The sequence below is a fragment of the Excalfactoria chinensis genome, chromosome 3, assembly GCF_039878825.1.
Source record: "Excalfactoria chinensis isolate bCotChi1 chromosome 3, bCotChi1.hap2, whole genome shotgun sequence".
In the NCBI taxonomy this organism is placed as follows: Eukaryota; Metazoa; Chordata; class Aves; order Galliformes; family Phasianidae; genus Excalfactoria; species Excalfactoria chinensis.
In genome coordinates, this window is record NC_092827.1 from 53609411 (window position 1) to 53624431 (window position 15021).

At 40.8% G+C, this 15021-nt stretch overlaps 1 protein-coding gene across 1 annotated transcript; it reads right to left on the reverse strand.

Annotated features, from left to right (window-relative positions):
- Positions 1 to 454: 454 nt before the first annotated feature.
- Positions 455 to 14668, reverse strand: LOC140250424 (p53 apoptosis effector related to PMP-22-like). Its single transcript, XM_072333141.1, has 3 exons — positions 14458 to 14668; positions 921 to 1064; positions 455 to 669 (listed from the first exon to the last, which is right to left on the reverse strand). The coding sequence occupies exons 1-3, from the start codon at positions 14666 to 14668 to the stop codon at positions 455 to 457; spliced, it is 570 nt and encodes a 189-aa protein (XP_072189242.1).
- Between the last annotated feature and the right edge of the window lie 353 nt (positions 14669 to 15021).

Consider the following 15021-nt stretch of genomic DNA (forward strand, 5'->3'; position numbering starts at 1 on the left):
TTGTTTCTTGAAAAATGCACAAAGTCTTCAGGTTAGAGAAAACTGAAACACAGACTGGGATTTCTGTGGGCTGATTTTCTTCAGAAAGGTGATAGGTGTTTTGCTTACTGACAGTTTGTTGGTTTTTTTTTTTGTTGTTGTTGTTTTTTCTGAATTTAATTGGAAATGTAAAAGCATATAAGATTTAATGCAATCCATATGCACCCACATTCATGGGAATGAATGAGGAAACACAAGGATTTTGTGATTTTTAAAATCAGTCTTCTAAGCAATCCACATCAGATACGAAGGTTCAGAAAACAGTAAATAACTTTATTGTAAAATGCCAATGCTGTTTTTCTGTATATATTTTTAAAGTTTCCAGCTTTTTCTACTAGCATCTGAAGATACTATTCTGGAAAATGTAGATGGTCTGTCAGATATCTCTTGAATACAGATATATTTCTCCTGGTGTTTACGGGGAAGAGTAAAAATATGTGGGCTTCACATTACCCAAGATTTGATCTTCATAGTTAGGAAGGCAGCAGAAGAAGAATCCCAAGCATATTTCCATAATGGCAGTGGTCCAGCCAAAGCCGTAGGCCCAGCTGAACATATTGATTCCTGTCATTTCGATTTCACTGGAGAACTTCACTGCGTAAGTGACCAGGCCCATGATGGAGAACACAGCTGAAGAAACAGGAGAGGAAAAGTGGATTAAGCTTACACCCATCACACTGCTCACCTCCATAATAGTTGCAGCTAAATCCACTCATGTTTTGGAGGATTTGGAAATTGATCCACTGCCATGACAGATTTTATGTTATTTTACACTGAGTTCAAATGCATACTGATGGAGAACTGAGCACAGAAGCAGATAAGGAAAATACCAGTTCTAGTATATCTGCATAAGCTAAACTTTGCTTCACATACTGTCTTACCAGCAACAAAAAGTAAGCCTCCAATCCCTCTTATGAAGTTGAACCGAAGTGTATCAATGGCAAACGCTATGATGGCCAGAGCAAAACAGATGACAAGGAGAATGAAGCCAACAAGGTATGTGGCAGCTGCAGCTCTTCCCCAAGCTGAAATCAGAGAGAAAGCATATTAGAATGAAGAAAAGATGTGTTTTTCTCTGGCATATAATGAAAGGCTAATTTCAAACAAACACAAAAAGAAGAACACAAAGAAAAGCATGGTAACTTTCTTTCCTCTTTCAAAATTGTGTTTGTAAATAGAAAAAGCAGTTAAATTCTGCTGGGCATTTACAGACCTCACTTCCTCGCCTACACTTGTGTTTGTAAGGCATTGGCTTCTAATCAAATGTATACAACATTAATGCTCTAAAATTACCACAGCTCAAACAAGCCCGGTGATTGTTATAACTCAAATATTCACTAAAGATTGAGGAATCAAGCTATTTGAGATTCCTAGAATTCAAAAACCTACTAACCTGACTGCTTCAATCAGAAGACAATTCTGAATGTGCCAAACACTGCCAGGCCACATTCTCAATACATGCTCCATCAATGCTGTTCATGCTTTGGACATTAGAAGTACTGACCAGAAGCTGGACAAGAACTATTAGGCTGACAACAGAATAATAGTTTTGATTTATTCCACTTTCTAGTGCACCTATCTTCTCTGAATCATAGAATATACCATGTTGGAAGGGACCCAAAAGGATCATTGGGTCCAACCCATAATCACTCGGCATTTATTGACAAAGATAATACCTAAGTTGTTTCACCTTTTGCATGGGAATTCAGGGTCTTCATTCCCTAACATACCTAGTCTTGGGACTATAGAAGAATGAGCTACCCTAAACTTCTGTTATCTAAAGATTTCAAGAATAATCAGGTAGGAGTAGACAAAAATCCAAGTTAACACTAACTTGCTGAACTGGAATGAAGAATCTTGTTTTGAGCATGTGTATTTGTCCTTTCTCTTTGTCTGATGGATGGCTGAAGGATTTGCAGTTAGTGCAGCTGCTGGCCATCCAGTCTGATCTTTGGTCCAGGGGAGCTTGGAAAAGCTTTAAACCAACAGCTTTAAAAACAAAAACTGTTGAAGAGATGAGAACAGAAAGCTTTGTGTCTTTTCTGTGAAATGTGGCTGCTTGTTTCTGCTGCAATAGAAGCTCTTACCAAATTGGTAACATTTCAGGTTAAATCATTTGCTAATTTCATAATGAATAGCCTCCCCTTTGCTTGTAATCCAACTTGTACTACACAGCAAGCAAAGGAAATGGCACTGATGACACTCTGGACTCAAGCAGAAGCCAATACTTTACAGCGTATTATCCTTGGTAATAGCAGCTGCATTGGTCATAAAGTGGTAAATGATCGTGATGCAACTTCTCCCACACAAAAGATTGTCTCCAGGTCCAGTGGAGCTACCCTTGCAGTCTCATATCGAGACTCTTCCTCAGGTAGGTCTTAGGAGGTCATAGAATCACAGAGTGCAGGTTTGTTGGGAGTTGAAAGGGACCCACAGAGATCACCATGTCCAACCCCTGGCTCCACACAGGGCTACCCAAAATCCAAACCCTATGTCTGAGAGCGCTGTTCAAATGCTTCTTGAACTCCGGCAACTTGGGGCCACGAGCTCTGCCCTGGGCATCCTGTGCCATGCCCACCTCCCTCTGGTGAAGAACCTTTTCCTAACACCCATCCTGGCCCTCCCTTGACACAGCTCCAACAAGACAGGGGACCTCGGGTGCTCTTCTCATCATATTCTCTAAACCCTTCAGCTTCTCCATAGCCCTCCTTTGGTTGCTCTCCAATATTTTTATGTCTTTCATGTATTGTGGCACCAAAACCTGCATCCAGTCCTGGAGGTGAGGTCAGATACATACAGCTGAGTAGGACAACCACTTACCTCACCTGGCTGGCAGTACTGACGCCACCCCTGGGTACAGTTGAGTACATCTTTACTTTTGTTTCCATTGACCCACCAAAACCAATTTATCTTTCTGTTTACTTTTCAACATTCTTCTTTTCTATTGACTTTTGCTCCATTCTATCCATTGCACTACATTTTCTGTTTTATGTTATGTGTTTTTTCTTCCTAATGGCAAAGAGTTTCCATCTGCTTTAGATGACCTTTCAACAGTATTATTCTTCTTGTACACAGGCAGCTGCCTGAGAAAAAATGGAGACAGCAAAGGTGTGCCTGTATCTTAGTACCTAGTTTGGTGTTTTAGCTGTAACTCTTTTACTGGTGATTTTAGAGAACGCACAGAGGTATAGCACACAGCATGGAAAAGCAGGGTCTAGCTTGGAAGAGGAGCACCTCAGCTGACCTACTGAAGCCTTGCTTCCCTTGAGTAGCTGATGACAGTCAGCATCCAGCAGCTGGCAGCATTCACCAGGCTAAGAACTCAGAAGGGACCTGAGGGCCACATCAAAGTGTGGTGGTACCATGCCCATGCTGTCATCTCTCTCCTCCTTTAGCCTTGCCCAGGTGTTTTTCGTGAAGTAGTATTACAAGTGCTGTGACTATGAAAGCACATTGGGTGTATGCCCAGCCTGCAGGGCACTGGATATATTGCAAGAAGAGACATGTTTGCTACAGGATGCCTTCATAGGACTCATTGCTTAATCATGTAACAGCCAATTTTATGGCACTTTTAAAAAGAAAAAGAAAAAAGGTGTAGCTCAGAGTTGGAAGAAAACCAATATACAGTTCCTGTAAGGCAATAGGCTTCCACAGGAGAGCCACTGTTATGGGCTGTTGTTGGTATTTTTTTTGAGGAACCTGACTTCATCTGTCTTTTTAAGCAGTAGTTTTTAGTAGTCTGAGACCACAGTGTACAAACGCCTCATCTTCCCGAGGTAAAAGGTAGCAAAACTTTATGTGGGTACAACTGCAACTGTTTTTGTTTCCGAGGTATTTATTTTTCCTTGTGCCAGACAGAACTAGAGTACCTTGGTGTCTTTACCAATATAACTAGTAATTACAATTCCTCAAAAATGCCAGAATTAGAAGAATTTCATTGATCAGAAAACACTAGTACAAATGGCGAATGTGCAATTCCAGCCATTACAACCAGAAAAATATCTTCTCCATCTCCAGAGTAGTCTCAAAGGTGTAGTAAACACCCTTCTCAAGGGCTTTTTCCAAGGCTACAAAATACTTTGTTGAAAGTACATTTCAGAATAGGCGTTTTTATTAGGAATCACTTTTGAATGATCTTAGGAAATGATTTAATTGCAACCAAGCAATTCCCAAATATTGTCTTATTTTTCTTTATATTTTTCTTTAACATAATGCAAAAGTTAAAGCATGAATAATTTATTTTTTTTTTAATAACATCAAATCTTTTTTCATAAAAATGAGAAATCCAGATCACAGAATTATCATGGATGCAACGCCAGCTCAACAAACATTTGACTCTAGAGGGAGAACAGTTGAAAGCTGAAAGTCCCCCTGTCATAAAATCAGAAATAGAGACAGAAGGCACAGAAGCTTAAGTGACATCAAGCTTAATCAGTGAAAATATTCAGGAACTTGTGGGAACTGTTTTCTCATGTCCTCCACCTGGAAGTGATGGTCTGGCAGTTTAGTAGTTAAAATGTGCTAGTTAGTTAGAAAAGAAATGTGTATTCATGTAAGTGTTCTGGAAAGCCTGCAGGATACTGCAACACTTGCATGTTCATCCTACTTTGCCCTTTTTGCCTCCTCTGTCAGCTGAAAAAATGCAAATGAACACCATGAGAGAGTTTGTAGGAGATGACATGCCATCTTCTCTATGCTCTCTTTTAGCTGGCAATTTTCTGAGCAATTTTGTCTTACAGGAAAGGCCTTACAACAAGACCTTGCAATCCAACGTAAGTAAAACAGCCACCCATTTTCATGCCCATCTCAAGCAGAGGAAAAAGTGCTTCTGTGTACAGTGTCTTGTGCATGAGTCAGTAATGACTTCTGAGAGTCCAAACAACCCACCATGAATGCAGCCATATGTGACTACTGGAAAATGAAAATAAATGCCCTCCATCTTGCTGTGTGAGGAGAACCCCAGCTAATTTAGAGAACAGAAAGAGTCCACCCATGCCCAAGCAGAGCCTGCTGTAGCTTATGAGCAAGACAATTAGCTGAGACTGTTTAATAATAACACAGCTTTATTACAGTGCTATTAGAGCTAAGTTAGTTCAGAAGTAGCATGACTTCCTCTTGTATTCTTTCATCTAAACATATTCCAAATATCCTCTTGTTGACTGCAGCCATATGGAAGCTGATTGACTATAAGAAATCCAGGACTAAGAGTGTTTCCAATTCCCTGTCTTCCTGATTTCACATCCTTGTGCATTTTCTCAAAGTGCAAACACTGCTCATGGTTCATACATAAGGAAGCAAACTTCCTTGCTCAGCAGTAAGCTGAGTCAATACTTAGGATCACTAACTGCTGTTCTTAGCTTACCATGTGTTTTGTGCTCCCAGCAGTGCCTTGAAAATAACATGTGAAGCCTACTTCTCTCATGATAACAACAAAACCCTCTGATTTCACCGTATATGCTACAAGAATGTGAGAAAACATTTACAGTGTTGTTCTCATGTCTTGATGTGGTACCCCCAAGTGACACAAACTACTGAGTGTCTCTGAGTCATATTTTCTCCTGGAAACTTCAGGAGTACTTCTAGTCAAACCAGTAAGGATATGTGTATTCAAATTTTCCTCCTAGCTTGAATCTAAATAGCATTAGAAAGAAAAACAGTTTGTTGTCAGCATGCAGAAATCAACAAATTATTGACACATTCTTGCCAGCTGATCATGTTATCACATCAGCCTCTGCAGTGAGCTGTGCAGCAGTTTGAGGGATGAGAGTTTCAATACAAAGGAGAGGAAAAAAAAGCACGATTGCCTTGAAAACAACAACATTTACTTTGTTATCCCTCACAGCATCAGGGGAGGGAAACACAAATCCAGCTGTTCGAGCTCCAGTCTTACAGAGCAGTTCTTACAAGAAGTAAAATCTGCTGTCGGTGATTCATCTCTGTGTTGTACGTAATGAGGATGTTTCTAGGCTGAGTTTGTAGAGCTCAACCTGTTTTATGACTGTCTGATTAAAGGGAAAGAGCATTATTTTGAAAACAAAGCTGAACTCACTCGGATTTCTCAACCCGATGTTTTTCATCAGGGTGTGGCAAACTCTGGACTCCTAGATTTGCTTCCATTGAAAGGATAAATTAAACTGTAAGTGTTTTCCTACTTTACATCTCCTCAACTTCCACCTTAAACTGACGCATCAAAGTCATTAATCCTAAACTGAGTTTATCAGCTGAAGGGTTGAGAACTGTTGTTGTATATATAAGCCACTGCCATACAGGACTCAGAGTTAAGTGGCATGGTCAGAATTCTCTTTTAAAACTGCACGGCACAAAATCTTGTCTTCTGATAATTGTAATCAGGTAATCTGTAATAAGCAAACTATGAGAAAATTTGATGCTCTTTCTGAAAATGTTCTGCAAGCATTTGCTGATCACGAGCTGATTTTGAAATACCAGACTGAGTGTGTTTGTGTGCACAGCTAAAACTGAATCAAAAACTATTAAAAGTAGCTTCTTATGAATAAACAGTATATGAAGTTAATTTACAAACAGAATAAAATGGGGAAAGAATTCAAAGGCGTGATTGGATGTGTATTATTCTCTGAGCTTCTATCCTCTGGTGCTCTTCATTACCTCTGAATTGTTCTTAAAACAACTGATTTTTTAGTATCTTTCCCTTGGCAGGTCAGTACTGGTTGTTTTTCTTTGTTCTTTTGTGTGTGTGTTAAGTTTGAAGTGGAATACAAAATATGCAGTTTAGGTTCTTCTTTTTTATATCCTTTTTAGTGACTCTGCTCTTTCCCTCAGCATTACTTCAGAATTTATTGGCAGTCAATAAGGGTTTCTCATGTAATAACAGAGTATTATCTTATGAGATGCAAGCCATTTTTATGTGAGCAGGAATCAAGTAAACCTTTTATCTTGCCACTACCTAAGAGTCAACCACTGTGGCAGAGAATGACCTACTTAGATTCACACTATGTAATTCCATTGCTAAAGTTTCTCGATGGTTAGCAGCAAGTCCTACCGTACAAATGGGAAAGAATTAGGGCTTCCAATTACCATAAAATAACATCTTTAAATGAAAACAGTAAGGTAAAGAACCTTCATGTGCAGACCAACTACCAGTAAAACACAATATATATTAGCAGAAAGCAGAATATTAACCATAGCTTACGGCTAAAGTAACATTTCAGTTCAGCTTGGTGGACTTCAACTCATTTAAAGCAAATAACTATTAACTTCGAACCACTGACTTACATAATAAACGTATACAGGCAACACCTGTGTTCAATGCTTTAGGTACTTCTGGAAACCTCTCCTCTTACTGAGGAAAGCAATCCAGCTTAGAAGCTATCCTGAATTGGATTTTGAGGCGAGGAGTAGTTAGACTTGAAGGAGTGGCTCAAATTCATCTCATCATAAACCCACACATGTACAAGCTTGACTTCAATGCTGGCTTCTGCAAATCCTATATTAATGAGGGCTTCTCCTCAGTGCTTACTTTGCGCTAGGGAGGCAGAAGAGGCAGAAGTGCTGTCATCAAAGGGATCACTGAGTGAGTAAGTTAGCTATTAAATTAATGTGCACATAGTACCTCAAAATTAAAGGTTTGACCAGGGGAGAGACAGGGAATACCCCTAGTTCACATTATCTTCAGAAGCAGTTGCACACACTGCAAATACCTAGGGATCTCTGTTAAATTTTATACAGTCTAATAATACAATAGGTTTCCTCTTATTTTTCCTACTTATTTTAAACTAAGCCAGGATGACTTAAACTTGGATGCATATATAGGGGTGGGCAAGGTCAAATAAATAATACAGGCAAATACAGTATATATGCATAGTAGAAAGATAAATCTGCTTCCTAACTGCTCTTGAGCTATAATATGGGTTAAAAGATATAATGTGAGTCAAACAGAATAAACTTCTGTGACAACATATGCTATAAACTAGAACTTGGAGTTGAAACAGGAGGGTGGAACCTTTCCAAAAAGCTCCTTTTAAGTTTGATTTTCCCAGGGTCATTTGAGGCTGATGAACACTGAATTTACATCTCATTTCTGTATACACCAAGTATTGTTCTCCTTACACTTGACCCCCATTTTTCACTGGACATGGTCAGAAACATCTGACAAAGACACGGACATCCTCACTCCACAAACCAATTTGAAATCTGGGAATTTTTGACTGGTGAGAGAGATCTTGTGTTAGCGCTTAACAAAGAAGAAATGTGGCATTAAAACATTTGCTGACTGAACACGTTCAAAGTCACTCAGAACAATACGAGCTGTCAGTGAGAAATCAAAACGTAAAAATAACAATATTTAGAGTGGTTTGTTTCTTTTCCTGAGTAATTGCTTTCCTGCTTAAGTAATCTGGCTCTTTAATCCTATGGTAGAATTCATATTCAGCCTTATGGCTCTTAACACCATTCAGACTACCAAGAGAGTACTTTAGCCTTGTTACATCAGATTAGCTCAATAAGCTAAAGGAAGATATGTGCTGAGGAGAAACGAGAAGACAGCCACAGTTTTCATCAGAGATGCCTTCTATGTGTGTGAGTGAATGATATGCACTCCATGACTTCAGCTCCTGACTACTCAAAACACTGAAGATTTCTGCAAAGCCCTCAACACCAGCAGTTCAACTTCTCATGGGGAGATGAGAACCCTACACACAACTGATATTTTCCCACCCAATTTAACAGTAATTGTTAAAGTGCAGGCTGGATGATAAACAGTGGGGTGCCATCTGCAATTGCTTTCTGTAGAGTTAATTGCTGAAGAATATAACTACTATTTTAAAAGAGTCTGATTAAATGAATTTGCCGCTAAATATATAAAAGAACAAACCCTAAAATTACAAGGGAAAGCATGTTTACAATTGCAGAATTTCATTCATGAGGAATGAAAATAAGCATGCTAACGAAATGCTCTAGGGTTGACTTCCTTCTTTATACCTCTGTAATAACAATGGAGTCTCTCCTACAAATCAAGGAAAAAATCAGACTTGTTCTTTTGTTCTTCCATCACAGTTCCTTAAATACTGCTGTTTATGTGTATGTGCTGTTTAACACATTCATGCTGTATTTTCTAGCTTTCTAAGTTTTGAATAACTATTGAATATAATAAGTCAGTAACTATTGAATATAAGTTAATAAGTAACAAATCTTGTCATCGTCTTTGTTACTGGTTAGTCCAAAGTAATTGGTAGAAGACTGGTGACTTATGAAGTGGTGTGCTACCCTTCACACTGTCAGTAAAATTACTCACAATCAATGGATATAAATGCAACTGTTTCACACTCATGTGAAGTAGGAACAGCAAAAACATTTTGTTTTCATTTCCCCCTGTACCATAAGAGTGAAGACTTTACCCAGTAAATCAGATAATGCACAGAGAATATAGCTGGCTCCAGCTCTCTCATGACCTTACTTGCACTGATCAGAAACCTCTCCTTTGTTTCCCATATTTAAGGGTATGTTGACAAATCTACCTGAATATCACTATCATCTAGAAGAGTTTAAGTGCAGAACTTTGGTTTCAGGGAAAGTCTGTGACAATGGCGCTCTGACTTGAGACAGGCCCTGCTTCAAAGCACAAATATATGCTTGCTTCACTCCTCTTCCTACGTGCACACACCCAAGCAACAACTGGGCCAGGCAGCTTCTCCTCTCAGATCCTGCTGGAGTGGGCTGTGTCTCAGTCCAGCCCTCTGGAAATGTCCCTGTACCATTCTCCTCAGGGTGCCTTCTTGAGCCTGAACCAAGCAAGGGCTTCCCTGTGCCTGGCCGTCAGCCCTGATAGGCATGTGGAAGAAGGCAAAACAATTTTATGTAGGCAGTGCGGCAACAGGGAAACTTCTGTCTGGTCTGTTCTGTGCCCTAGGTGTGATGAGTCACTGGCTGGAGAAGGTGATTTCCCAGAAGGAGATGTGGGGCCAGGCAGTGTACCTCACCGCTGTGTGATTAGCTGGGGGGAGGTGGCAAGTAATTTCCACTCATGCATACTGCCTCTGGAATACTAAATGAGACTTCAGTGTGACAAATGTTTCTCTGGACCCAAGAGCTCCATACAGGCAAAACAGAGAAGAAAATCTACTTACCAGTATGGTTCTTGTGAGATTACAATAGAATATTTATTTCTTTGAGTGAATGCCTTTTGCAGCATTCCCTTTCTTCACTTATGCTGTAGACATAATCATCTGCTGCCATATTTGAACTGATGTTTTTCTATTATTGTACTGTATTAGCTACCCTATATTGCACTAACATTCATAGCCCAAAATAATACTTTGTTACTCACTCTCTAGGAAGACAAGACAGAGAAATGTGTCCTCTCCAGATGGAAAAGTCATTCAACCTTCTCCTACTCTCCACGAGCAATAAACTCCAAACATTGTAGGAAAAGGTTGGATACGATAATGTGAAAGTGGCTGATGGTCTGGATTTCATTTGTCATCATGCAAAAATGCCTTTTCCTAATGTTTTTCCAAGACTTCTATTTGCACCATCCAAATGAATCAACTACTTCAGAGGCCTGAGCTTGCAGTTATTTTGAGGGCAGCATCTGCAAACAGAAGGGCTGCACAGCCAGGTAAAACATAAGATGGGACAAGTACCCCAAAGTTTTTCATCTTATTGTTCATCACACTGAGACTAATAAAATCAGTTATTCCTCCCAACCAAGAACACACAAGTCTAAACATCTCTGGAGCCTTCAGTGGAATAGTACACTGAAAAATGGTCTCAGGTCTGAGACACACCTTGTACAAGAGAGGTCCTGTAGCCAAAAAATCAAGAAAAACAAAGGAGTGCCATGGCAGCTTCATGAAGGAACTTAACTTCTGCATTTTCTTTGCAAGCTCAGTCATGTCCCAAATACTTACGTTCCATTTTGTGCCTGTTTCCAATCCATAAAGTCTTTGTCTTTGTAATGGTTTAATGCACACAAGCTTAATGCACCACTGAAGCGGTTACTCTGGCTTTCCAAAAAAGCACCATTGTGTAAGCCTCTTGTCTTCCCTGTGACGTCCTGAATTCTGACAGCTTAAACAACAATTCAGGAGATTCCAAATGCTCCTAATGGTGCCTCTGAAGTGACAATGAAACTTTCAACTTCCTTCCCTTCAAACACAACCAACCTCAAGGATGTTCGATTTTTTTTTGTCTAAGCCAAACAGCAGAGACACAGGGGAATTACAGACATTGTAGGTGGAAAATCTGATCTGAATTTGTACACTATATTGAACAACTTGCAAGTCCTTTATAATTAGATCTACTTATAATGGAATGAAGATGTTTGTTGTGGATTAAGATATCTTACTGTCCAAGCCATGTTGGGCATATTCACTGACAGTCACTGTTGTAGACATGCACAGCAAGACTGAATTTCAGAATGTACCCAGCCTCGGAAGCTGTGAATAAAGCCCAGAGGAAAGCAAACAGGAACAGTGGGATAGAGGGGGGATGAAAGTATTAATCACTAGAAAATGTAAAACACTTCTGTCCTTGCTATTTACATCATGTCTTTTGTCTCTGTGCTCAGGAAGGCGTGTAATTACACTTTGTTTATCAAGCATGGTATTTAGCTTGGCACAAGAGAAAAATAAATATCCACAGAACATGACACTGAATGCTTGTTTTCTGTGACCTTGTGGATAAATGGAACTCCGGAATTATTAGAAACCTATGTTTCAGCATCAAGGCATATAAAATCAGTCTTAATGCAAAACAAGTGAGATGTATTCTTACAAGGTGTAAGCTTCCAAGCAAGATGCTGTCACACGGCCTGGCCTTTTGAGTAGAATCCAAGATGAGCACCAGGCACTTGCACACTGTGTGAGCAATGACAAGGCTCCCAGAAGAGATAATCTAGCCCCACATGTACTGAGCAAGGATAGAAATACGGAGAGCAGAAATGGATCTGAACACTCCCTACATCTGGAGATAAGTTGCCTGAAGGAAATCTGCCTAGAAAGCACCTCCATCTGCTCAGAGCCCAGAGCTGAGTCCAGTCCTCAGAGACATGCAACTGGCTACATTTGCTTTTCAATTTATATATATATATATATATAAATATAAAGAAAAAGAAAAGAAACTGCAATCCCTCCTTACATTTCTGTGTTTCATCAAAGCATCCTGAAGTGGCAAAGAAAATGATGTTTCCATATGCTACCTCCAGGTATCATCTGAACTGCTAGCACACCTGCATGAGAAGGGAGGGACATGGGTCCACTCCAGCCTGAGGGCTCAGTCCAGGTCTTCTTGTATTAGGTGCTGGTCCCCAGACAGTTGTTAGGAAAATCACATAGCCAGAAGAACAAAACACAAGAACAACTCTGCAGTATAGTGCTGCAGGCACAATGCTTGCATTAGGAGAAAGTAGGGACCTGCATCTGCAGGGCTGGAAAGGACCAGGACAGTGACTTTGCACCATGGCAGGCAGGTTTAAAGTCTTCTCACCACTCCAGAGTAACCACACCTGCAACGGCCTAGATTTACTTTGATTTTCATCTCGAAAAGGGAAATTCACTGTCACTTGGTCTACATACATTTTTGTTTTTTACATCAAGCCTTACCCACTGTCCCCTTGGCTAAATAACCATCTCAGCCATATTACCCTTTTCCACCTGGGATTTTTTTTTCAGGGAGATTTTGAGTATCTGCCTGGGTTTTCTGGGTCTTTAGTAACCTTGATGAGGTGAAGTGGCAGATGCATTCCCATTGAGAGTGTGCTGCAGTCATGTAGCACACAAACAGCATTTCTAACTGTTTCAAAAGTGTCAGCTGACTCCTCAGAGCATGTGCTGGAGCATACTCTGGAGAAATGTACGTCCTAAGTCCAGCATGTTAGAAAAATGGGACTTACTGAGGTTTTAATTTGCGGTAACCCCATAAGTGGTAGGATAGTCCAAACTGAAAAGGATGACCTACTTGGCTTCCCAGTGGGAAACTGTGCATACAGCTGCAGAATCTAAGTAGCATCTAGGCAGAATAAGGAAGGAAGTGAAACAACCACGTAGTACCTGCAAATATCTGTATTGTCAAGAGAAGCGTGGTGAAACTTCTGAAAATTTTCTGCCTAGGTAAAACTGGCATTCATGACACAGACAGTGCCAACTGCACATCAGGATGACGACTCACCCTTTGGTGATACTAACCAAGAAATGTCAGGCCTTTCTCCCTCTTTCCCCTCTGTAATTCACAGTATGAGCACACATTTGGAGCTGGGCATCACCATCTCCTGCTCTCTAAACAACAAGCTGTCTTAATCTATGCCCAGCCAAACAGCTGACATAGGAGCTCTGAGAGCAGGACTGGGCAAGATGCTTGATGGAACCAGTTTTATCCTGGAGCCCTATATTCACATGAGCCTGCTACTGTTAACTCTTTACAGTTCAGTTTTGGGCACAGGAGGTCAAGTTTGAACACAGACAATAAATTTTTAGAAGAATTTTAAAAAGCTGTAATAAATAGCCTCTGAGACTGCTTCTGCAAGTGGTTTTACACTAACTTTCAGCCAAAGCAGCTGAGATTCTGAGCTTTAGAGAAAATGTTCTTCCTTAAAATTTCATAGAATCACTCAGGTTGGAAAAGACCTTAAGATCATTGAGTCCAACCGTACTATCTAAACTAACAACCCTCTGCTAAATCATGTCCCTGAGCATTTGAATTAGTATCAGCATAAATCATAAGCTTGAATGTTTCTCCTGGCTCAGGCTAACAGCCAATAACTTGTAACATGTACCAGGTAATACAGAAAACAACTAAGAAACAGCGCACAATGAGAATGATCCTTCTCTTGGCTCAGTCTCCCAGACACAGTGGTATAAAACTTTTCAAGTTGTGTCAACTTGTTTCATAGCACACAGCCTAAATTCAGTGCAAGCATTTCTTTTCTCAGAGCTTTCTTTCATAATCATGAAGAGGTTCATTCACATGACCCAGCTACTGGAGCAGCATTCTACAGGCTGACACTCCCTGGGAATATCTTTGTCTCATCTTACATTTTTACCTCCCAACTTCTTCCTGACACTCAAAATTGTCTTACCCCATAGCTTGCTGCTTGGACATTTGTTCAACAGTAGTTAAGTTCTGGAAAGTTGTGAATAGTGAGGAAAGTTTATTGGCTTCTTCTAAAAGAGGAAGAAAGTCTTAAATGCTCTAACAGTTCCTGCACTCATACAATACTACCACGTGTGTTTTTTGTACTACGCAAACCACGGTCTAAAGCACCCCGGCTTCTTTCTGCACGGAGGTGAGGACACGTGTTGTCTTTGTTCAGCGCTGGTTCCCATCTCCCACAGCTTCTTAAACAAGGTCAGATATTAGGAGAAATGTTTGGGAGACCTTAGGGGAGATGTGCTCAGAAAGGTGACCCGCTGCTTCAGAGACCTCCCCGCCACCCTTGCCAATGCTTACCATAACCCATGAGAGACTCGCAGTTCCATTCCCCACCCTGCGAAGGCCTGCTGCAGCTCTCCCATAGCGACGCTTGGTGCACATAAGGCAAGGTCTGTGATTCCAGCCAGCCCCTGCCCGCCAGTGCAATGATGCCAAAGATAACGCCGATGCCCAGGAGCAGGGGTAGAATCCATCTGCAGCGAGTGTAGTCAAGGCCGTACTTCACCATCTTGCTGGCGGAGCAGGAAGAGCTGACTGTTATTGCCAAAGCACCAAGTAAAGGGTGCTTCTACAAAATGCCTTGAGTCGGAGCACCCTGCCAGCCAGCGTGCAGCTGTCTGAAAAAAGCTTTTTAATCAGGACAGACACGAGAGGGAGGGAGGGAGGCAGCTCCACCTAAATTCAAATGAGTAAGAACCACCGCTGAGCAATAACCAGTTGGGCCAGGGGAGGCTGCAAGGCTGGGTTTGTCTGTGGGATCCGCTCTGCTCTGCTGACTCGGTAGCAAAGCGGGTGCTGCTCACCCTCGGCACTTAACACTTTCCTTCCTGCCTCTCCCCAGCAGAAGGAGCATGTCAGAGC

Bases quoted from the DNA above. Each gene is read 5' to 3' on its own strand.
- LOC140250424 (XM_072333141.1), bottom strand. From the start codon at position 14,668: ATGGTGAAGTACGGCCTTGACTACACTCGCTGCAGATGGATTCTACCC. The intron at 1,065-14,457 runs GTAAGCATTGGC...CTCTGATTTCAG, and splicing joins CGAGTCTCTCATGGGTTATG to CTTGGGGAAGAGCTGCAGCT. The intron at 670-920 runs GTAAGACAGTAT...CTGTTTCTTCAG, and splicing joins AGGCTTACTTTTTGTTGCTG to CTGTGTTCTCCATCATGGGC.